We start from the raw sequence: 22,916 nt of genomic DNA, 5'->3' as shown, positions 1-22,916 counted from the left end.
TCTTGGACCATCTGTTCCAGTCCAGGGACATGGCGTCCACAGCTTCCGCTCTGGGGTCCTCGTATGGGGCCACATAAAGAGGAAGTTGCTTGTTGTCGCTCGTCGCGAAGAGGTCGATCTGCAGTTCCGGGACTTGACGGGAGATGAAGGAGAATGATTCTGTGTCTAGGGACCATTCCGACTCTATTGGGGTTGTCATCGATAGAGCATGCGCCGCCACATTACGGAATCCTTGTAGGTGAACTACTGAGAGGTGCCATCTCTTCTTGTCCGCTAGGCGGAAGATGGGCAATAGCACTTGGTTGAGTTGGGGTGATCTTGAGCCCTGATGGTTGAGACATCTGACCACAACGGCGCTGTCCAGAGTTAGACATATGTGGATCAATGGACGTGGAGACAGTTTCTTCAGAGTAAGAAGAACCGCCATGGCCTCCAAGATGTTGATGTGAAACGTCTTAAATAGGAGAGACCATGTTCCTTGAACTTGTAGCTGATGGGAGTGACCCCCCATCCTTCTAGCAAAGCATCCATGTGGATAATGACAGACAGAGGTGGTGGCTGAAGAGGAACTGATCTTCTCAGGTTCTTTGCCTCCAACCATGGCTTTAGGAGTGAGCGAAGCCTGGTTGGTAGAGGTCTGTTGAGATGTCTTCGAGTGATGGATGGGTTTCTTCTCCAGACTCTCGATGCATCTTTTAGCTTTGCTCGTAGCACTGGGTCTGTCACTGAGGCGAACTGGAGGGAGCCGAGCACCTGTTTCTGTTGTCGTCTTGAAATCTGTTTGGATTTTAGGAGTCTCTTGACAGAACCCGCTATTTCCTTCCTTTTCTTCAGAGGGATGGAAAGACGGTGTGACTGAAGGTTCCAAGGGATTCCCAGCCATTGGAACTTCTGAGCTGGAGACAGTCGAGACTTTTTGGTGTTGATTTTGAAACCTAGATGTTCCACAAATTGGGTCACCTTTCTGGAAGTACGCGAGCATTCTTCTGAGGATGCTGCCCAAACCAGCCAGTCGTTTAGGCAAGCCATCACCTGGATCCCTTGAAGGCGTAGCTGTTGGACGATCGTGTCTGCAAGCTTCGTGAAGATTCTTGGAGCTAGTTGAGTCCAAAGGACATGGCCCTGAAAGCGTACTGCCTTCTTTGAAGCTTGAATCCTAGGTAGGAGGAAGCCTGGTGATTCATTGGAATGTGCCAGTAGGCGTCCGCCAAGTCTATTGAGACCGTGTAGGCCTTGTGAGGAAGTAGGGCTCTTATATGTTGAAGAGTCAGCATCTTGAACTAGTTGTTCACTATGAGCTTGTTGAGAGGGGACAAGTCCAGAATGACTCGGAGTTTGTCGGAGTCCTTCTTGGGAACACAGAATAGTCTTCCCTGGAACCTGGTGGACTTCACCCTCTTGATCACCTTCTTGTTCAAGAGTTCTAAGACGTATTCTTCCAGGACGGGGGTGGAGTGTTGGAAGAATTGATGGAAGGTTGGAGGTGGTTTTACCCAGCTCCACCCTATTCACTTCTTGATGATGCTGTGAGCCCAAGGATCGAAGGTGCAACGATCCTGAAAATGGCGGAGTCTTCCTCCCACCGGAAGCATTTCAATGCTTCTGGTTTCCCGAGGATTTACCACCTCGGCTGCCTGCTCCCCTTCCTCCTCTCCCTCTATATGGACGTTGAGAGGAGTCTCTGCCGGAGCCTCTACCTTTGGGGCGAAAGGTAGTGGATTGCCTTTCGTAGGCTGGTGTAAAGACTGGTGACTGAGCCACCACTGGCTAAGGGACCAACTGAATGGTCTGTTGTGGCTGAGCCACCAACTGGGGAGTAGCAGGTGCCGGAAACTGGCGTTTAGCCTGACGCTGCTGGGGTCGGGGCTTGTTGGACTTCTTCTTAGGTTGGGCCCCATCATCCTGAGAAGATTTCCTCTTTCGAGTCATGCCCCACTTGTTGAGAAGGTTATGGTTCTCGGTGGCGGCTCTGTCAACGATCTCTTTCACTAGGTCGTTAGGAAAGAGATATTTACCACAAATGTTGGAGGAAATCAGTTTCCGGGGTTCGTGCTTGACAGTGGCATCAGCAAACACGAATTCTCTACAGGCTCTCTGGGTCTTGATGAAGCTGTATAGGTCTTTCGTCAAGGTGGCAAGGTGGATCTTCGCAAGAACCATGTAGAAGCCTGGGACCCGAATGTCCCCGGCCATTGTCTCAAGTTGTACTTGAAGAGACAGAGAGGCAGCCAGCCTCTCTTTTGTGTCTTGCTCCCGACGCAGAAGGTACTCGGTGAGCTTGGGGAGGTTTTCTTTAAACTGACGTCCCACAACGTCAGCCTCCAACTTTCCAACCGCGAAAGTTAACTGGATATCTTTCCAGCTTTTGTCGTCGGGAGGGAGGGCGAGGGAGAGAGGCCTACATTCCTCCAATGTAGGGCAGGGTTTTCCTTCCTCCACCGCCTTCAGCACTGCCAGAAGGGACTTTTCAGCGAAAGGAAATACCATGGTGGGAGGAGCAAGAAAGGATGGATGTTTCTTGCTTAGAGCTGGCACCTTGGAGTTGGTGTAGCCCCTACTTTTGACACAGTCAGCAAGAAGAGCTTGAGCCTTAGCGTGGTCAAATACTATGACCTCCTTAGGCTCGGTCTCCTCCTTGGAGACAGGTTCGGATTTGAAACAGACGTCACAGGCCGGGTAGGCTTCGAAGCTAGGCCAGAACTCCACCTCTTCAAGGGTTTAGGGTTGATGACGATGCGTCCGCTCGTGATGGGCATGTGTTCTGCATGCCACCAAGGGTTTGTCATTGAGCAGGCGGGAAGATCCTTGACACTGATCTTCTTCGGTGTCTGTTTTGACATCCGCATGATCTCCCTCTTAAGGTCCGCATGTCCTTGGCGGAACTTCTCATCCAGGAGTGCCACCAAGGCTTGGAGGGTATCCTGGGTGCCCAGCACTGCAGGTACTGGAGTGGCAGAGGTAGAGGGGATCGGTTCCAAAATGGCAACGGAAGAAACAGAGGAGACGCGGGCGACCTCGCCCTCGGAGTCGGGAGTCTCCACTTGATCTTTCTTTTCTTGACCCTCAGCCATCAGGGTCCTTTCGGTATTGTCCGACACTACTGACATCCTCTCCACTTCGTCGAGATGACAGTCTTGGAGATCGTCCGAAACGTCCGGTTCGACCGTCAGTTGGACGCAGGGGATCTCAGCCTTGGGAATGACGGCATCCGCAGATGCCTTAGGAAAGAGCAACGCTCTCATCTTCTCATTTGGGAGATAAGGCCCCGTGGTGTTCTTTTGGAAACCACGCACCCACATGCGCAGTTTCTCTCGGGCGATGGCCCTGGCCTCCGCTGACGGAGGGTTGTCAAACGCTTTATTGAGCAGGTTCTTGCATACAGTGCAGACCTGCGGGTCCCAATAGCGAAGATTCCCTTGGGAGATCGAACAGGCAGCGTGGGTTCGGCACGCCAGGTGGCCGTAGAAATCGGGGCGACGAACGCTGCAGAAGGCGCTCTCACACCGTAGGTACTCCTCCTGTAAAAGAAAGAGGCAAATGAGTCTGTGGAAGTCAATAACAGTCATCACTCACAGTAATCTTAGATTAGTATAGTTATAAAAAATTTTAATATAAGATTCCTTTTCACGTATAAGCTTAGGATAGGTAAGCTAGAAAGGAGGCAGGAAAGACACATACTTGTGCAACCCGCCCAGTCAATTGCCGTGACCTCACACGATAGCTAATTCTAGGGACTCCTCATGAACCCTGATAGGAGGAAGAAACATCCACATAGGATGAGCAAAGCTTAGACTTCCTATGAGGAATTAGATACAGTGAGAGAGGGGGAACTGAGTTCATTCAGTATAGAAGAAAAGGAGGGAGAAATCTAATCCTCCCTGTTCAGGTTAGGTCCCGGCAAGAGACTGCGCATGGATGCACAGAGTATGCTGGAAAATTTTTCTGCACAACTATACACAATAGTTTTCAGTCTAAGGTATATATTATACCATAGATGTACTGGCTATCGTCTATAGCTGTACAATAATCACTGCCAGCACTGGTCCGGCAGGGAGGAGTGACTGTCCACTGCCTAGATATGATTAGATGATGCCGGCAGCGTGACGGCAGCGCCTGGCGCCGGCAAATCTCCATCAAGGAGGAGACCCTTCAGAGCCCTCAGTCTATGTGGCAGAGACCTCTGAGGGCGACACCTTTATGTGATGGCAGATCATCGGCAAGTCGGCGGCCCCGGCAGCCGGCAAGCGACCAGCGAAGGTATTCCGACACTGACATCAATCAATGAGACAGAGAGGATACCGGGAGACACTGACACCTGTCGCCGGCAGAGTGGACCGGCACTGAGAGAGAGAGTGATAGGATAGGAGGAGAGAGAGGGAAGGGTAGTACTCAGCACTCATACCCCTTCTTCCTCCGGAAATAGTATTCAAATGAAAGGGAGAGGGTGGTAACCTTTCATCCAGCCAAAACAGAGCCGGCAGCCGGCTAGAGTTACAGGTGGCAGCCCAAGGGAGGACCGAAGAACACTCAAGATAGTGAGGTCTTCCGCCGGCAGACCGACCTGTCGTATGCCATCCCATAGTTCGACTATATGCAGGAAGCATAGCAGTTCGGATTAACCAACAAAAGGACCGAGCCAAACCTGCAACCCGCGGTTGAGTTGTAGAACGGTGGACAGAGGTGTGATGGCTAGGCCAACACAAAAGGATAGAGGGGGGAGGGGTGAGGGTCCTGAGAGGGAGTGTAGGAGGAGGCGTAGCTCCCACCGGCACTCCCAAGGCGGGGGATTCTGTTCAGGGCTAGCACTATCTAGGTATAGGAAGAATTCATTCTCCAGCCTAGGGTAGGTTAGCACAGAAAAGGTACAGCACAAGTGTCCTCTCCTAAACTATAAACAGAATCCCCTTGCACTGCCTAACCTAGGCTAGGGGAGATAGTCCCCCAAACTATGAAAGACAAGGATAGGACAAATCGCTAGATCACTGGGAGGAAGGGTCTTAACCCAACCAGGTGTGGACTAGGGGGAAGGGCAGAGCCAACACCCCCCACATCATCACTCACCAGCAGGGACCAGAAGGAGAGTCCATTCTCCTAATGGGAAGATGGAAGCAAACGACTGGTACTCTGAGGTTCTGTCCCAAACTCAAAGCGCATGTACTATGGCAAGGAGTGGGGAAAGAAAAATCCTAGCCTAACCTTACCCGAATGCAATTCAATGTAAGGAGTGCTAGGATATAGCCTAGGCTACCTCAGAGGAAGATTACCTTGGGTAAGGTAACTGGGGAGGTGAGAAAGTATACAAGACCCCTAGCGTTAGGTTAGGGACAAGGGAGTCGGCTACCAAGATCACCGAAACCCCTTGTATACTTCCTAGAAGGCGAAAAAACATATGAGCAATCACTGAATGTTATATGTATAAATGCCTATATCTTCATTTCGTAATTTAACACTAGGAACACTTATTTTATCATGCATGAGAGTAAACAAAAACACCTAGGCTATCGAGCCTAAGGGCTAGGCTAGCAATCTAGCAAACAAATTCAGATACCTACATTCGCCGAAAATGAATACTGTCGGTATAATATAAATAATTCCTAGCAATGAAGACTAAATAACTAATGCTGATAATTAGTTAATAAGACAGGGAAGGTTGTCCTGGCTAACTAAATAAAGCATGCGAAGCGAACAACAGCGTCGGCATTATGACGCCTCCGGGCGAGGCACAGCTACGCCACAAAACAGAGAATTTTAAGATAAAAAGAAATACTTTACAGCTAGAGCTTATTTTTACAATACAAGAATATGGTACTCAACTTTCCAGAAGAAGGCGAGGCAGAAGATTGCGACATTACGTATCACTTAGCGAAAACTGGGAAAAAAGCACCTAGTCATAAACGCTACAGAAGAAGGAATGGGGAAAAGCGCGCCCTGGCGGCTTCAGTCCAACAAGGCGGTCAGATGTGAGCGTCACCGAGTACCGTAACAGTAACGAAGGAGGAGAGTTTTGTAACAGCTTCTCCCATAATTGCCACACTTCCCCCTTGAAGCGTAAACGCTATGTGGGGTGCAGATAGCTATGTGGCGTGTCAAGCATACGTCCCGTTATTATACGATATCCTAAAGGGAAACCTTGTATTACTCGCACCAGAAGTTAGAATTCTGTGAAACCTTTAGTTTAATTCTCTGGGAATATCTACTGTAGTCATATATACCCTTAGGAAGCTACTGAAGGAACCTTCCATCAGGACGTCATGGCTTGAGCCCAGAAAAACCATTATCCATTTGTAAGAGTTCCAGCTCATGGATTATATGTCTATTACATAAAACTATGCGCACAAGCTGAAAATTTGAGTCAAAATAGAATGAACAACACCACCTTAAGCTACTTAGCTACTCAGCAAAATAGAAACACAGGGAAGTCAATAGATTCCGGCGGTTATTACGTTTGGCTATTTAGCTACTCAGTAAATCTGGAGAACAGGGAAGACAATGGACTCAGGTGGTTATTGTCATTGGCAGTTTAGTTACTCAGCAAACTTGGATCAAAAGGTAAACATGTGACTCCGGTGGTTATGTGGTTATTACGTTTGGCTGTTTAGTTATTCACTAAACTTGAAGCACAGGGAAGACAATAGACTCAGGTGGTTATTGTCATTGGCAGTTTAGCTACTCGGTAAACTTGGATCACAGGGAAAACAGTTGACTCTGGTGGTTATAAGGACTGGCTGTTTGGTTAATTAGTAACCTAGGATCACAGGGAAAACAGTTGACTAAGGTGGTTATTACATTGGCTCTTTAACTTCTCAGCAAACTTGGATCACAGGGAAAACAGTTGACTCCGGTGGTTATTACATATGGCTGTTTAGTTACTGAGCAAACATGGATCACAGGGAAAACAGTTGACTCCGGTGGTTATTACGATTGGCTATTTAGTTACTCAGCAAACTTGGAAAACTTGGATCACAGGGAAAACAGTTGACTCCGGTGGTTATCACATTGGCTCTTTAACTACTCAGCAAACTTGGGTCATAGGGAAAACAGTTGACTCAGGTGGTTATTAAAATTGGCTCTTTAGTTACTCAGCAAACTTGGATCACAGGGAAAACAGTTGACTTCGGTGGTTATTACAATTGGCTGTTTAGTTACTCAGCACACTTGGATCACAGGGAAAACAGTTGACTCCGGTGGTTATTACAATTGGCTGTTCAGTTACTCAGCAAACTTGGAAAACTTGGATCACAGGGAAAACAGTTGACCCCAGTGGTTATTACAATTGGCTGTCTATTTACTTAGTAAACTTGGATCACAAGGGAAACAGTTGACTCCGATGGTTATTACAATTGGCTGTTCAGTTACTCAGTAAACTTGGATCACAAGGGAAACATTTGACTCCGGTGGTTATTACAATTGGACGTTCAGTTACTTAGTAAACTTGGATCACAGGGAAAACAATTGACTCCGGTGATTATTACGATGGCTCTTTAGCTACTCAGCAAACATGGATCAGAGGGAAAACAGTTGACTCCAGTGGTTATTACAATTGGCTGTTTAGTCACTCAGCAAACATGAAGTACAAATAGACAATAGACTGGTGGTTATTACTATAGGCTACATGGTTTCTCAGTAAACTCACGGCACATGGTAAATATTACTCAAGTGGTTATTACAATTGGCTATTTAACCCTGATAGGGAAGGTTACTAGAGTTAGTGTTAGTAAGTAATTTATACTAACATTATCCACCTGTAGTACTGTATTAATACCGATCGGGTATTGTAAATCCCCGATGATCAAGGAAAACCATCTTGGTGTTAAGGGATTAATCAACCTCAACAAAATATCATGGTCTCTACAATCGTCTGCGATACTAAACACGGGATATGTTAGAAAACATATATACTACTGTATAATTATATTCAGTAATCTGCTGGCAGTGGGTTAGTACCTGACGGTGCTAACTGAAAGAAAGAGAGAAATATTAAGGAAGGAGAATTTCCTACTATTATGAATGGACATAACAGCGGGAAGTGTAAGAGGACTATATGTCCACTAAAGATCTCCCTACTAGAGTGAAAGTTCCAATGGAAGGGGAAAGAATCTATTAGATTCTGGCTACCACCCATCTACAAACTAGCTTGTCGCCGGCAATAGAGTCGGCGCCTAAGGAATGTAAATGGCAACCCAAGAGAGAGCTGAGGACTTTACAAAGTATGTTAGGTTTCCTGCTGGAAGCCGTTAGATGACGTCTCAGTCCTCCCCCATTCTTATCAACTTCCTGCCAAGGAAGGGAAGTCAGAGGGAAGGTAGTAGTGAGATGAAGGAACTAACTGCCGCCGGCAGAAAACCTGCGGGCAACGCAATCATCCAAGCAAGCTGGGGTGATTGTCAGAATACTGGCGAAAGAATCTTGTTACGAGACACCGTCACGAAAGGACAGAGGGGGGAGGGATTGAGGGTCTTACAATTCATTGTTGTAAGAGGCTAATCGTCCTCATCAAAACAATGAGCTGGGAAGTATGACTTCCTGTGCTGACAACATTGCCGTCGGCAAACCAAGGGCATCCTAAGTATGTCACTATCTGATTCAAAGCTGGAGGCAGGAAGAACATCATTCTACTCAACAGCAATGAAGCGAGACAGTGACGGCCGCCTATGCCGGCGGCACCACTCAAGGAGGTAAGAAGGGTTTAGCCTCTTCCCTCAGAGAGGATAATTATCGTAACTTATCTGGAATATTCCATAGATTCGAGAGAACATAACATCTCATCAGAATCGAGAAGAAACAATAAGGATTGAGGCTAAACAGTGAAAATTACTTTACTAACGTATACATGAGCAAGGATAAATCTGCTCCGGTAGGAGCCCCGGCAAAGGTGATCGGGTACCACCGGGACTCCAGCATGAATACGTTAAGTAAAGTCACATAATAGTTTGAAGGATAAATTTCATGTATGCAATATCACATCTTATACAAATTGCCTAACTAGCTGATATAATAGGGTAAAGCCGGGAAAGTGTCGCCCTACTATCTAAATAATATGCAAGAATATATATAATGGGCAACAGCAGTCATAAAATGGCAATGCTCACCAAAACACACTTAAATTACTGAATTTAACCGTGAAAAGGGAGACCAAAGTTACAATAAGAAAAGGATTAATACTCAACTTCCCAGATAACGAGGATGCTGGTGATTGCATGTTGAAAGTAGTTCCAAAAGCTTGAAAAAACACCGGGCTAAGGGAGAGCACGCGCTCTTAGCAGACTACAAGAATATGACTGGCGTCGCAGCAGTAGTAGTAGGGAAGGGGATCCACCGAGTACCCTTCCTTTTTGCCTCTCTTCCGCCTTACATCGAAGCGTAAAATCTATTCGGGGTGAAGATTGCCATGAGTCATATCTAGAATATGTCCCCTGATATTATACGATATCCCTTATTGGATACTCGTGCCAGGAGTTGGAATCCTGGAAACCTTTGGTTCAAATTCTCAGGGAGTATCACTGTAGCAACTATCCCTTAGAAGGCTACCTATAGGAACCCTTCCATCAGCACGACATAGCCTGAGCCTCAAAAATAATAAGATGAGAAGAGGAAGCAAAGCTTGAGAGAAGAGATGAGAATGCTAAGGTGGATTATGGGAATAATCACATACACACTTTCAAACACTCTCCCATTACCAAATAAGTTTTTGAGTGTAACTCTCTTGGCAACCTCTCTCCCTGCGGTATGACTACTCCCCCCCACCCGAAGGACGGGGCGATATACCGAAAAGTCTTAAGTTTGGTAACCCCACTCAGTGTGAGAGGAAAGAAATATATATTTAGCCAGATACTTGCTTTCTATTATATAGGGGAGATTGGTAAGCTGTAATGCTTTATTCCTAACACTAACGAGTTTTCGTGACAATGAACATAAAATTCAAATTATGATGACATAATGAACATCCTAGTAGTAGGTAGAAGGATTATGGCTAGAATGATTCTGGGATTCCCCATGTGTGTCACGCTTATCACACAAATTCCAAGGCCAATACAAGTTGGCACTGACTTTGCAAATATTGTAAATCTTATCACAATGCTCTTTTTTATAATCTTCAATCTGTTTTCTGACAATAGGAGTTACCTTCTATTACACACAACCAAATGTTACTTCAATCGACAAGATCACTTACAAATAAGTCTTAGAATAAGTTTCAATAGAAAATATAACATGTGACTGGTTTCATTTTCAGTATGACGGAACATGATCGAGTAAAAAATAAGCTGTATAAGAACTAAGTTTTTTTTCGTTGGCTCCATTAAAGGGAAACAAATTTAGTTGGGCAAGTCTCTCTCTCTCTCTCTCTCTCTCTCTCTCTCTCTCTCTCTCACACACACACACACTTACTTCTATCGATTCAATCTTGCCCTGTCACGCCAACTGCCCTATTATTGAATACATAAATCTCCATTTCTGCTCCTCTAATTAATTCATTTCTGATCTTATCCTAACTCGTTACACCCAGTGAAAACGCAAACATTTTCATTTCTGCAACGTCCACCTCAGCTTCTTAGTTAAAGGTACGGTCTTCAAAACATACAGCATAGTTAGTCTTGTCACCACTTGAAAGGCCTTTCCTTTCAGACTTACAGTATATCTTTCTGTCGCACAGCACACCTGATACCCTTCTCCAGTCATTCTTTCTTCTTTTTTTCCCACCGTTATCCCCACATAAGGGATGGGTTGTGTGATGCTCCCTCTTCAATGCCTTCTATTAAAGGCATTCTCTTCCACCCAATCTCTTCTCTCCATATTATCCTTCACCTTATCTCTCCATCTAATTCTCTGCCTCCCTCTTGATCTTCTCCCCTTAACAGGATTCTCAAAAGTCCTCCTCATTCCATCCCCCACCATTCATCCTCAACACAAGCCCCAACTATCTCACTTGTGACACTCTTATCAACCCACCAATCTTCACTAAACCTGTCATTCTTCTTACTTCCTCATTTTCCAATCCTTCAAGCTGTGATATTACCATTATTAACCAATGCTTTCACAAGCTTTGCTTCCTCTTTTTGTCTTGGCGCCCACGTTCCTGATCTATATATCAGCACTGGTCTTATTACTGTGCTATAGATCTTGACTTTTAGCTTTATTACCATTTCCTTATCACATACCACTCCCACTAACTCCCTCCATTTACCTATGCTGCCTTTATCCTATTCTTAAGTTCAGCCTCAATCCTCCTTCCTAACTTATAGTAGACATTAAGTATCTGAATTATTCCACTTTTTTTTCATAGTCCCTACCTTTTCCAGCCATTCCACCCAGCTTCAATTCTATTCCTTACCTCCCCATCATACCCACCATAGCTTTGAATAGTATATTGTAAATATTTAAATTCCTGTACCTTTTTCAGTTATATACTTTTAAATCTTACTGCATTCCTGCCATCCCCTCTGCTTACACATTTTACTTAGGCTGATTTCATACCCTTCTTCTCTGGTCCAGACTTCAAAATTCCCAGATTTGTTTCAACCTCATTACTCTCTCTACAGATGACTATGTTGTCCACAAATGAAACAAACCATAGAGACTCCCTCCTAATGCCATCGAACAATCTTCCATCATGACTGCCAACAGTTAGGGCTTAAGGCCAAACCCTGGTGTAATCCCACCTTAACAATAGACCATTCTTTTGTGCCTAAAACACACTTCACTGCTGTTTGACTATTCTCATACATATCCAGCACTGACCTCACATACTTCTCATCCACTCCAGAAGTCCTCTCACAATGCCAAATTTCATCGCCTGGGACCCTATCATAAGTTTTCTCTAGGTTCACAAATACACAGCCATTTGCTATGTTCAATTTACATTCGCAAAGGAAAATGTGGCATCTAAAGTGCTCCTACCTGGCATAAAACCATAATGTTGTCCACTGATTTGTTACTTTTACCCTAATTCTAGCTTCTACTGCCCTTTTCAAGATTTACAGATTGACTTTAGAGCTTCATTCCACAGTAGTTTGTCCAGTTCTTGTAGTTAGGCACCAGGATACTCATCCACAGGAATTTTCTCTCCCCCAAAATTCTGCTAATCAGGCTTGTTAGGAACCTTGCTGCTACATCTCTCAAGCACCTCCACAGGGATATAGTCTGGATCCATCCTCTTTCCCTTTTTCATCGTCTTTAAAGCATTCCTTACCTACATCTTGTTTATGCCCCATACTTCCATATATGTCTGCAGAGCTTCAACCAGTCTGTCCTCTCGTGCATTCATAAGCTCTGCTTTCATTATTATATCCATCTATTTATACCCCTCCTATCCTCAGAACATTGACAATTTTCATTTCTTATAACCCCTACATGCTTATATCTTTCCCTACTTGACCTGTGGTTGGCCAATCCGTAAGCCTTGTATGCAGCCTTCCATAAAACTTGAATGCTTCAGCTCTTGCTTTCCCACTGCCCTCTTAACTCTTTGTTGTTTCGCCTCCAATCCACACCTCTCAGTATCTCTTTGCTTAAACCATTAATGCATTGCTATCTGTTTTTCTCTTTATACATTCTCGGACATCTTCATTCCACCTACTGCCCTTCTTTGAAATCCCTAATGAAATTCCAAACCCCTGATTCTATTCTCTAATTGTTATTGCTGTCATTCCCCCAGTCATCTCACAGCCTGCGTTACACCCTCTCTGAAGTTTGTTTTGCATTCTAAATCTATTAACTTCCGCCATCTGGTCCTTGGTTCTGTTCTTGCAGTCTTCCTTTTTCTTAAAGATAGGCCATCACACATGCCTAAAAGAAATTCTAAAACATGTGAACAGAAAAATGAAACAAACTTGACAATCCTGATTATTTCTGCATCAAGATTGCATTTGGTTAAATAAACAGGAACAAAATTAAACAAACCAGGTTTTAGGGTTTTGCATCAGGAAAATAACCTTTTTTTAAACCATATTTCATAATCGATCTTTGGGTTTAGCGTTACGACATATCACATTTAAATATCTTGAACTAACATCTATGTGCTAAAGTTACTGTACGCCTAAATGTGCTGACGGTTTTATTATATTACTTTATTTATAAAAATTTTAGGCTTAAGATTACCAATTGCCAATTAATATCTTTCAGTCATTTGTACGGTCATGTTTCTGTAAAGAACTGAACTAATTGAAATAAATTGTCAACATGTCTCACGTTACGTAAGGTAATAATCCTCACTGGCAATAGAACACAGAAGATGTAAGACAACGCTAATTTGTGCAAGCACGGACTCTTGCTCCAATATCTATCAATATTCAGTTTGAAATAGAGTTCTGTTTATTGCCTTCGACAAGACTTTGTTTTATTAACAAGATCAGCGGAATATTGTTCTTCTTGAGAAAATGCCCTCCAATGCTTAGGTTTGGCAAAATAAATCTGGATCTTGGGGGAGGGAAGGTTGGACTACTTTATATTTTTCAGAATGGAAGCAGATTGAATTGCCTAGTCTAACTTTTATGAATAAATCATAAATATTATTATCCTTATCTATTTTAATAATAATTAGGGAAATTTATTAATAGATTTAAGTCCAAGAAGACATGAATTTACCACTAACTCTTTAGGGGACAATTTGAAATAAAATTCCAACTGACATAATTAAGTAAGACCCCTATGTCTATTTGAACATCATTTAAATAATCCAACTTTTTATCAAGCTTTGGAGACTGTTTTGCATCACATAATTTAGTTGCATAGTTTAATTTTTGGATGTTTCGATTAATTTCCAACCATAAATCTGTCTTGATTCCACCAGGAGCTACGTGATAACAGTCCCAAAGCAGTGGTTTCCTGGCGGGGATTTGCAGGTGTGTGTCCAGGTGAAAAATCCCCAAGCACCACAAGGGAAAATAAGCGTTAGTATCCAGCATGTTAGTGAAGAAGGAATATTCAACAATGACGAAGGTATAAGAAGACAACTGCTCGTTGAAGAATCTGTGCAGGTTCCAGAAGGTAAGGTCATGTGTTGGTTGTGGTAATGTGAGGTCATTTGTTGGAGCCTGTTTACTATGTAAAGTTATTTTTTAGTATTTTGGTTACTGTGTACAGTCATTCGTTAGGTTGGGATTCATGCCTTTGAAGCTGATCAAGCTAATCCAGTTCTTGATTCAGTTATCAAAGTTTGTCTGGCCACAGAGCTTCATTAAAAAAATTGAGCATAAACTATTTACCAAATAAAATAAAAAAGAAATTAAAAATAAAGTTACAAATATATATTTCAGGTGACCAACACCTCTGCAGCAACATTTCTCTGCCACAAGCATCAGAAGACCGAATATCGTTTCTAAACTATGATATCATATCCATCACTGGAATATTGGATGACACTGCTGTCAACCACACCCATGGTATCGAACGTCAGAATAACTTCAAAAAGACAATTGTACAAACGGACAAATATCTGTACAAACCAGGCCAGAACGTCCAATTCAGGGTGCTGTCACATTCTGGTCCTCTCATGGAGATTTCTACTGAAAATGTGAGTTTATCCCAATTCCAACCAGTTCATCTTAATTACAAAACTTTGCCATCATATTCAGGCCATCAGAACTTATAATGGGGTGCATGTGTTTACTTTGTGGAATTCACGTACCTCTTGGGTCGAAGACAACTTCTTTTACTATCCATCTTGTTTCCTCCTCTCATTCCAACCCATTAGCCTATACAGTACTCAAATAGTATACTGTCCATTAAACTTTCCTTTTTCCTTATGAACGTAGTAGTTTGTGCTAATGTGGTGATCCTCCTAAACCAGTAAGATCATCAAGCCTTATTCCCTCACTTTTACAACGTTACACCCAAAGATATAAGGGTGAAAATTGGAGCGAGAATAAATTTTTATATCCCACCTTTAACATAAAATGGGCTGTGAGCCGTACATCCTTCAGAACTGCATTGTACATTTTTCCATACACAAAACCATAAACATATAGTGTCTCAGTAACACCAATTAAAAATAATCAATGTTTAGATTTGTAATTTTATGTTGCAGTACCAAGAGATCTACATAACCACACCATCTAATAACCGAATTGCCCAATGGTTAGATGTTGACAACTCCAAAGGCCTTGTCCACTTGTCATTCCAACTCGCTGACGAACCAGAGGAGGTAAGGTGCACTTTTCTATATAATGTTTACTATGGGTTTTTTATTACTAATTTAATATGGCTGTTAACACAAATCCAGTCGGTTCCCTTCAAAGTTTGGTTCCATAAACCTTAATTTGGGAGCACATTTCATAGTTCCTTAACTTTAAACCCATAAACTGATCAAAGATATTACTCCAATATATAGGGGGTCTACAGCATCAGATTAAACAATGGAAGAGGTGTGGAAACTGCTACAACCTTTGAAGTGAAAGAATATGTCCTACCCAGGTTTGAGGTGACTGTGAAACCACCTAAATATGTTTTTGTAACTGCTACCAACGTAACATTTTCTGCCTGTGCAAAGTAAGTTACTTGAAATATTAGTTAATTTGTTTACTCTTGTTACATTAATCGGTAGAATTATAAACATAGATTCAATAAAAGACGAAAGTTAAATACATAATTTTTAATGGAATATAGAGTATGATTCATCAAAATTTAATGGGTACATGTTATTCTTTTTTTTTTTCAGTAGAGTATAGTTTATAATAAGTTTTCATTCATTTGTGTCCACCAGGTATACTTTTGGAGAACCAGTTAAAGGGAACATTTCATGGGAAGTCAGCAACCTGCAAAACTCTGGATGTCGATCAGTCACCATTAAGAATGACACTGTAAGGAACATCAAATACCTATACTGTACTTGTTCTGTGACTTATGGCAGTATACATTTACTAACGTCGACGACAAATATTTCAAGTTTATTGAGAGTGTGGAACTCTTAATTGCTACATGTTCTAAAAGGAACTGACAAACCTAGTGCATATGAAGTATTCTTAAAACTACTAATTCATTTACAATATATGAATTAATCCACAATACTTATCTGGCCTAATTCTCAACATTATTCTGAAAGAAACTTAAATACTGTACCACTATTCTACATTAAATGTTTTTTTACTAGTCACTGAAACTAGGCTTTATTTTCCAGATTTCTGGTTGCAGTGAAGTCACCGTACAGTCTACAGACATCAGACTTGTAGATTGTAATGTTTATAACATCAGGGCTAAGGTTACAGTGACAGAAGAGGGTACTGGGGAAAGTGAGACAGGCATGGAATCTGTTAATGTGGAAAGAAGAGCAGTGATCTTTGAAAGTCTCTTCCATGATGACTTCAAGAAACCTAACTTGCCCTACACATTGAAGGTACAATTAATTGATTTTGCAATGAGCTTGCCAAGTAATGTTTACATGCAGAAAAAGGTTACATGAATATGAATATACTCTGTATCCTGGTCATTTGCTAACAGTCACTAATTTATTCAAGACTACTCTATAGATCAGACTTTTCTGAAGTGACTTGGATTATTCTCTCACAAATGATACTTTGACTTAGTTTTCTACAATATTAGGAGACAAATAATTAATTCTAACCTATGATTTTGCTCATCACCAGGTTTTTGTTAAATCACATGATGGATCCCCTGCTAGTGGAGAACCTCTCGAGATATGCCATGGAGGCTCTTGCAATAACCTCACGACCCCATCAGATGGCATAGTTAAAGTTTACTTAACTAATTCTCAAAGCAGGAAAGTTGTAGTGAGTACTGTACCGAGTAGTTTGCTTCCATCTCCTTACTTGAACACTGTACAATATATACAAATCTGAAGAAAAAACTCTAAACTTAAGACCAAAATTATCTTATTTTCCTAAATCAGATGAAACGTGTGGTAACCAGAGCTCTTTTGAATGAAGACAGTTTTGACCAAACTATAAAGAGGTTTTATTCTCCATCCAACTCTTCTCTTCTCATCCACGCTCCAGAAGAGACTATAAATTGCACCAGTGGTGAAGAAAACAGCCACACTTTAAAAGTCTTGTATGCTGCTGTTCAACAGAAGTCCGCAATTTTGAATGTTCAGGTAAACTAACCAAAAAATATTGAATTTTATAACCATCAAATTGTACTTTCCTCAATAAATTCATATGAGCCGTAAAAGTAAATTTTTCAACTATAAAGAATTAACCTCAACCAAGAGAATGAAGGTTGGTTAATGACACTTTACTAATTGCACTGTTGAAATAATTCACTTCTTTTCCTTGATCACAGGTTATGTCAAGAGGAAAGATCCAACTCTTCAAGTCAGAGGAGTATGAACTACCTTCCTCTGAATTACCTTTTGAAGAAGAAAATTTCATTGATCCTCTCTCTCCTGAGCCAGCAGATGTTGTCACTGGCCTTCTTAATATTCCACTCACTTTGCCTCCGACTGCATCACCAAAGATAAAGGTGAGAAAACGGGAGGGTCAACTTCTGGTTGTTTACAACGACAATTGATACCATAATAATTGTACACTTCATTTCCCTACTCATAGAAATAAATTTTTAAACCTTGTTTTCAAATAGCGATTTTAGATGTGATCAGCATGTTTTGAACTTTTAAAAATATCTAATACTATTACAGGTGCTGGTATGGTATATAAAAGATGATGGAGAAGTTGTCTCTGATGTGAAGGAAATGACAGTACAAAAGTGTCTACCTATCAAAGTGGACTTTGCCTGGTCCACCAACAGAACCCAACCAGGAGATACTGCTTCTCTGAAACTAACATCTGCTCCCAATTCTATTTGCAGCTATGGTTAGTGTCAATTACCAAGTTACCTCTAATATACAGTATTTTCCAAATTTTGTTTATATTACTTTGAGAACCAACGTCCTACTTCTTTTAGTTCAATATTCACATTCGACTTCATATCCATAGTTCTTTGATTAGACATACTAATTCAGATAAATCCTCCATAACTTCGATGCGATATATAAACCTCGTAATCATTTAATATAGGAATTCGCTTCAGCTCAGCTGAAATAGCCGCAGAGTTAGAAAACCAGGCCGTTGTGCTGATTGGTTGGCTGGCGGTATGGGGCGGAGCTTAGCTCTGCCCCCCCCCCCCCACCAGCCCGTTTTCCCCATTCACTCGCTTCGGCTCAATGTGGATGGTTCTGCTACTCTCCACTCTCTACGCTACAGCCCTTTGCCTTCTCTTGTGCTTGTGTACCCTTTAAAATGCGATGTTGTGCAGGCCCTGGCGGGCGTTGCAGTGAGTGGCGTTCGTCACCTTCTGTAGACCCGAACACGCTCTGCTCGACATGCAGGGGAAAATCTTGCTCTCAAGGTTCTCCTTGCCGTAATGTGAATCCTGGCCGGCATTTTGGGAAGCCCGGATTCAGAGCCTGTCAGGGTTTTCTCAGGTTTTTCCCGGGGAGCGGTTGACCTTAGCACTCCCGCTATTTTAGCAACCCCGAGAGACACCCGACAGATTGCTGATACCGATGACGACACGTTACCTGGTAAGAAGGGGGAATTTTGGGTGTCTCTCGGATTATCAGGTAAGCTTGACTTAAAATTTGTTAAGATGCCGTTAAAATAGGGTAGACGAGCTTCAACGTCATTTGAAAGATACGATTGTTGATGAACATATGAATGTTATTGAGTTTATAACAGGGTTGCCAGGTTGGCCTTTTTCAGCTAAAGACATAAAATTTGGCCTTTTTTTATTTGAAATCGGTTAGCCTTCAGCAATATCATAAAAGGTTGGCCTTAAAGGCTATAGTTAATCAAATTTGGCCTTTTCTCTCTCAGGAAACCTGGCAACCCTGGGTTGTAACTTTATCGACTCCCATGCTCACTGATGCCCCTGTTGTTGTTGACTATGTACTTGATAAGGCATTCGTTCCTGGCAAAATGCAAACTTTTTCCAAGGGTGAAATAATTGCAGGACTCCCTGTTAAAACAAGGGAGAATATGATTTGAATTACTGGGATTTCTTTAACGACTGATGGCAAACCCTTTACAGCCTCAACCGCAAGTCAGTTAAAATCAAAATCTGCCAAATCTCTTGCTGATAAGGAGTTAAAATTAAAATCTGCCAAACTCCTGCTGATAAAATATATTTTTCAGGTTCACCATATTCACCGACAATGGCTCTTCCTACAGACATGGATCAGGTTGTTCATCCTCGTCCAGTGTCATCTGCTGTTGCCTTGACCAACGTTCCAGCACCTCGGAGGGGGCATGAGAAGAGGAAGCCTGGGCAGTATTCCTTTTCTAGTTCCTCCTCCTCCTTCATCTTCATCTTCTGACTCTGATTTTTCTCCCCCAGGGTAAAGAGGAAGGGGAAGAAAAGGAAAGCGAAGAGGGCCAGGAAGGCCAGTCGCAGTCGAAGGGACATGGCACACCAAGACACCTCTTCTCCTCTGGAGAATGAGGACGATGTGCGAGATTCCCATATTCCCCGCATTAGTGGGATTGTTCACGGTGAATCTCGCGCAAGGCTTCCATGCATGACAACCGCGCTCGAGGATATAGGTATCGTCTCCCAGAGCATGGTGATCCGGTCCTCGGGCCTACGATCTACTGCTCAGACTGAAATTGAACCGCTCTTGAGCGGGAAAAGGAGAGTCCTGGCTTCGTCACGAGAAATCTCAGCTGTGGTCTCTCGTGAAGAATACGCGGTACACACGACTACCTCCACGGGGGTAGCCACGCTGACCGACTCAGCGACTCATGTGTAGCATGAGCAGGGAGCAGGCCCAGACTGTCGCGCAGTCGACCCGTGTGACTCGGGCCTGGCATGGAGCCACCTCGCGGCTCAGCCCGCGGCATGGGGGCCGGTCGTGCACGACCAGGCTAGCTCTTGCGCATACCAGCCGTGTGAGATGCAGCCAACCCCCAGGCTTTCTGGCCATGTAACAGGCGACGCCACGCACACCACTCGCGCGACTAACCTGTCTACACATCCTGGTGTGAGCGCTGCAGTTCCCACCAACCCTGCTCGCGCTCGAGCCACTTCAGGAGCTTTGTGGGGCTCGCAGCCACCAGTCCCGCACTCAGTCGCAGTGGGAACCTCGATGCATTCCGTCGGGGATGAATCTTGCCAGGGTCCTTCCTTGATTCCTGAATACACGCCTGGTTTGGTCCTAGGACCAGAGCAAGGGTATTCATGGGGAATGTCATCACCCGTGCAGCATGTCACTTCCCCTACACCTATGGAAGTAGCGGGACCAAGGGATCAGCCACTTCCACGGCCTTCACTGGCCATGGTGACGGAAGATCCCGAGGTGGAGTCGCAGTTCCTAGAGGTCATTAACCCCATGCATGAGATTAATGGCATCAGGGCTCCTCCTGAAGTAGTGTCTGAGATAAGTGTACAGCCTTGGAGATTGTATGGGGAGCTCCCGAAGGCAGTTCACAGCCCCTCACACTACCCTGGTTGAAACAGGCTGCTTAAGCATTGGACCGAGTGAGTGACCAAATCGTAGGGCTTGGTGACTCGCTTCGGAACCAAGGCTCGAACAAGCTTCTCCCTCAACCACTCCAGCAACAGAAGAGGTACTATGTCACAGAGTCTTCTGTGTCTTGTCCTCTCCCTCTCGACCCTGCGGTCTGAGTGCTTGCTTGAGGGTTCCTCGGTCGAGAGCTTGAAATCCCAGAGAGTGGCCTTCTCAACATCTGAGATTTCAACTATGGAGTCCATCTCTGTAGCTGCTCTCAAGGCTGCTTCATGGCTCAACCACTGGTGTGGTACGGCCACAGTGGTCGCGCGGGACACTGTTCGCGTGGGACACCAAGCTCGCTACCCCCAAACACATGGAGCAGTACAGGAACCTGGCTTTGTCTGGTGGGAAAGCTGTTGCTTTTCTCTTGGACCAGCTTGCTACCAAGTATGCCAATCTGATCCTCAAAAAAACGCGAGGCAGTAGCAGCTCGTTTGGCGAGACAGATTGGTTCAGGAGAGGCCCTGGCACTCAGGAACGATCCTATTAGAGCTGCAACTTCAATCTTACCACAAGAGAAAGTTCGGGCCGCACGGGATAAATGGCGCCTCGACCAGAAGGACTCCATTATCCACCAGGTGCAGGCTGTTAGTTTCAAGGGACCTGGTCACGCGGAACAGACTGCAGCCAGGCCAAGTCAGGCCAAGCCCACGGGAAGTAGCAAGGGTACCACTGATTGTGCTCCTGCTGCTCCTGTGCAGCCGAGACCTGCTCCTGTTCAGAAGGGTTCTGCCCACAAACAGACATTTCAGCCTCCCTTGAGAGCTCCTCCACGTCGGGGAAAGAACAGGGGCAAGCAAGGGAAAGGGAAACACTGAGATTGGCTTTCCCCTTCCCATGCTGCTGAGGGTAGGGGGATGCCTATAGCGCCATTGGGCGATGTGGCAGCACCTCGGGGCCGAGGAATGGCTAGTGTTGACCCTTCACGAAGGGTACAAGCTCCCATTCGTGCTTCATCGCCGCCCCCCCCCCCCATCCTCCACTCCAATAGCGTTCCACACATACGCTCCAACATCCCTGAAGGCTCTGGCCTTGGAAGCGGAGATCCAGGAAATGTTGGAGAAGGAAGCGCTAGAAGTCGTACACGATCAGTCACCAAGAGGTTGGAGACTGATCATCAACCTTTCGCCATTGAACAAGTTTGTTCAGCAAACTGCTTTCAAAATGCTAACAGTTCACACTGTGATGTTAGCCATCAGGTAGTTCGACTGTATGCTTTCGATAGACTTGAAGGATGCGTACTTTCATGTACTAGTTCATCGGCCGTCTAGAAAGTACCCCCGATTCACCTTCCAGGGCATGGTGTACCAGTTCAAAGTCCTGTGCTTCGGAATGTGCACAACTCCCCAAGTGTTTATGTGAGTGTTCACGATGGTAGAAGCTTGGGCCCGCTCGAGGGGCATCCGCATTCTGATTTACCTCGACGACTGGCTGATTCTCGTTCCCTCGCAGGAGCAGTTGATTCAGGATCAAGACTTGCTTCTGGCAGTCTGTCGCGATCTGGGGATAGTGGAGAACTGCGAGAAGTCGAATCTCATTCCCAAGCAGAAGGTGAAGTATCTGGGAATGCTGATCGACTCACCACTCCAGCCCTCCAGTGGCAAGCTCTTCTAGGTCACCTCTCCTCGCTGGAGAAGCTCGTTCCTTTCGGGCGGATCCATCTCCGCTCCCTCTCCTCTGGTCCTCATGGAATGCGAGGTAAGGGAGGATCTCCTTTGGTGACTAAACGAGGAGAACCTCATGAGAGTGTTTTCTCATAAACCTTCCTCCACCTCAGTTCCGTCTGTTCACAGACGCGTCCACGGAAGGTTGGGGTGCACACCTGGATGACTTGGTAGTGTCAGGTGTGTGGTCGGAAGAAAAGAAACGCCTGAACATCAATGTGCTAGAAATGATGGCAGTCTCGAGAGCACTCTTTCATTTCCAGGCCCATTTGAGAGAGCACTCTGTAGTGCTGATGTGCGAAAACATGTCCGTGGTCTCGCACGTCAACAAGCAAGGGGCACGCTCTCACGTCCCCTGCAGCAGTTGACGAGGCAGGTGGTTTTGTAGGCAGAGAGTCAACATGTAACCTTATCAGCCAGGTACATTCCAGGCAAGAGAAGTGTTCGGGCAGACACCCTAAATCGCAGAAACCAGGTAACAGGGGCAGAATGGTATCTTCACCCTTAGGTTGCAAGTCGAGTACTCGACCTCTGGGGAGAACCATGCATCGACCTTTCGCAACACGGCACAACGCCAAACTTGCTGTGTTTTGCTCTCCAGTACCAAACCTCGCAGCTGTGTTCGAGGATGCACTGCAACATCCCTGGGGTCTACTGGATTGCTACACGTTTCCCCCCCCCTTTTTTTTGCTTGCTTCACGGAGTCCTGTACCAGGTCCTAGTAGCTCGAGGTCTGAGGATGACTCTCATTGCTCCACTATGGCCAGACATGGAGTGGTTTCCCAATCTGTTGT

At 44.4% G+C, this 22,916-nt stretch overlaps 1 protein-coding gene across 1 annotated transcript in view; it reads left to right on the top strand.

Moving 5' to 3' along the window:
- Positions 1-22,916, top strand: part of LOC137658823 (alpha-1-inhibitor 3-like) — a 39,082-nt gene that overhangs the window by 4,979 nt on the left and 11,187 nt on the right. Inside the window, exons 2-11 of the mRNA XM_068393893.1 lie at positions 13,787-13,983; positions 14,253-14,509; positions 15,023-15,139; positions 15,326-15,483; positions 15,698-15,794; positions 16,112-16,327; positions 16,578-16,721; positions 16,841-17,044; positions 17,233-17,412; positions 17,588-17,762. Coding sequence (XP_068249994.1) covers positions 13,787-13,983; positions 14,253-14,509; positions 15,023-15,139; positions 15,326-15,483; positions 15,698-15,794; positions 16,112-16,327; positions 16,578-16,721; positions 16,841-17,044; positions 17,233-17,412; positions 17,588-17,762 — 1,745 coding nt within the window. The remainder of the gene's footprint in view (positions 1-13,786; positions 13,984-14,252; positions 14,510-15,022; positions 15,140-15,325; positions 15,484-15,697; positions 15,795-16,111; positions 16,328-16,577; positions 16,722-16,840; positions 17,045-17,232; positions 17,413-17,587; positions 17,763-22,916) is intronic.

Source organism: Palaemon carinicauda, chromosome 19, assembly GCF_036898095.1.
Source record: "Palaemon carinicauda isolate YSFRI2023 chromosome 19, ASM3689809v2, whole genome shotgun sequence".
Lineage (NCBI taxonomy): Eukaryota > Metazoa > Arthropoda > Malacostraca > Decapoda > Palaemonidae > Palaemon > Palaemon carinicauda.
The sequence above is the reverse complement of the archived record's forward strand: the minus strand, read 5'-3'. Positions and strand labels throughout refer to the sequence as shown.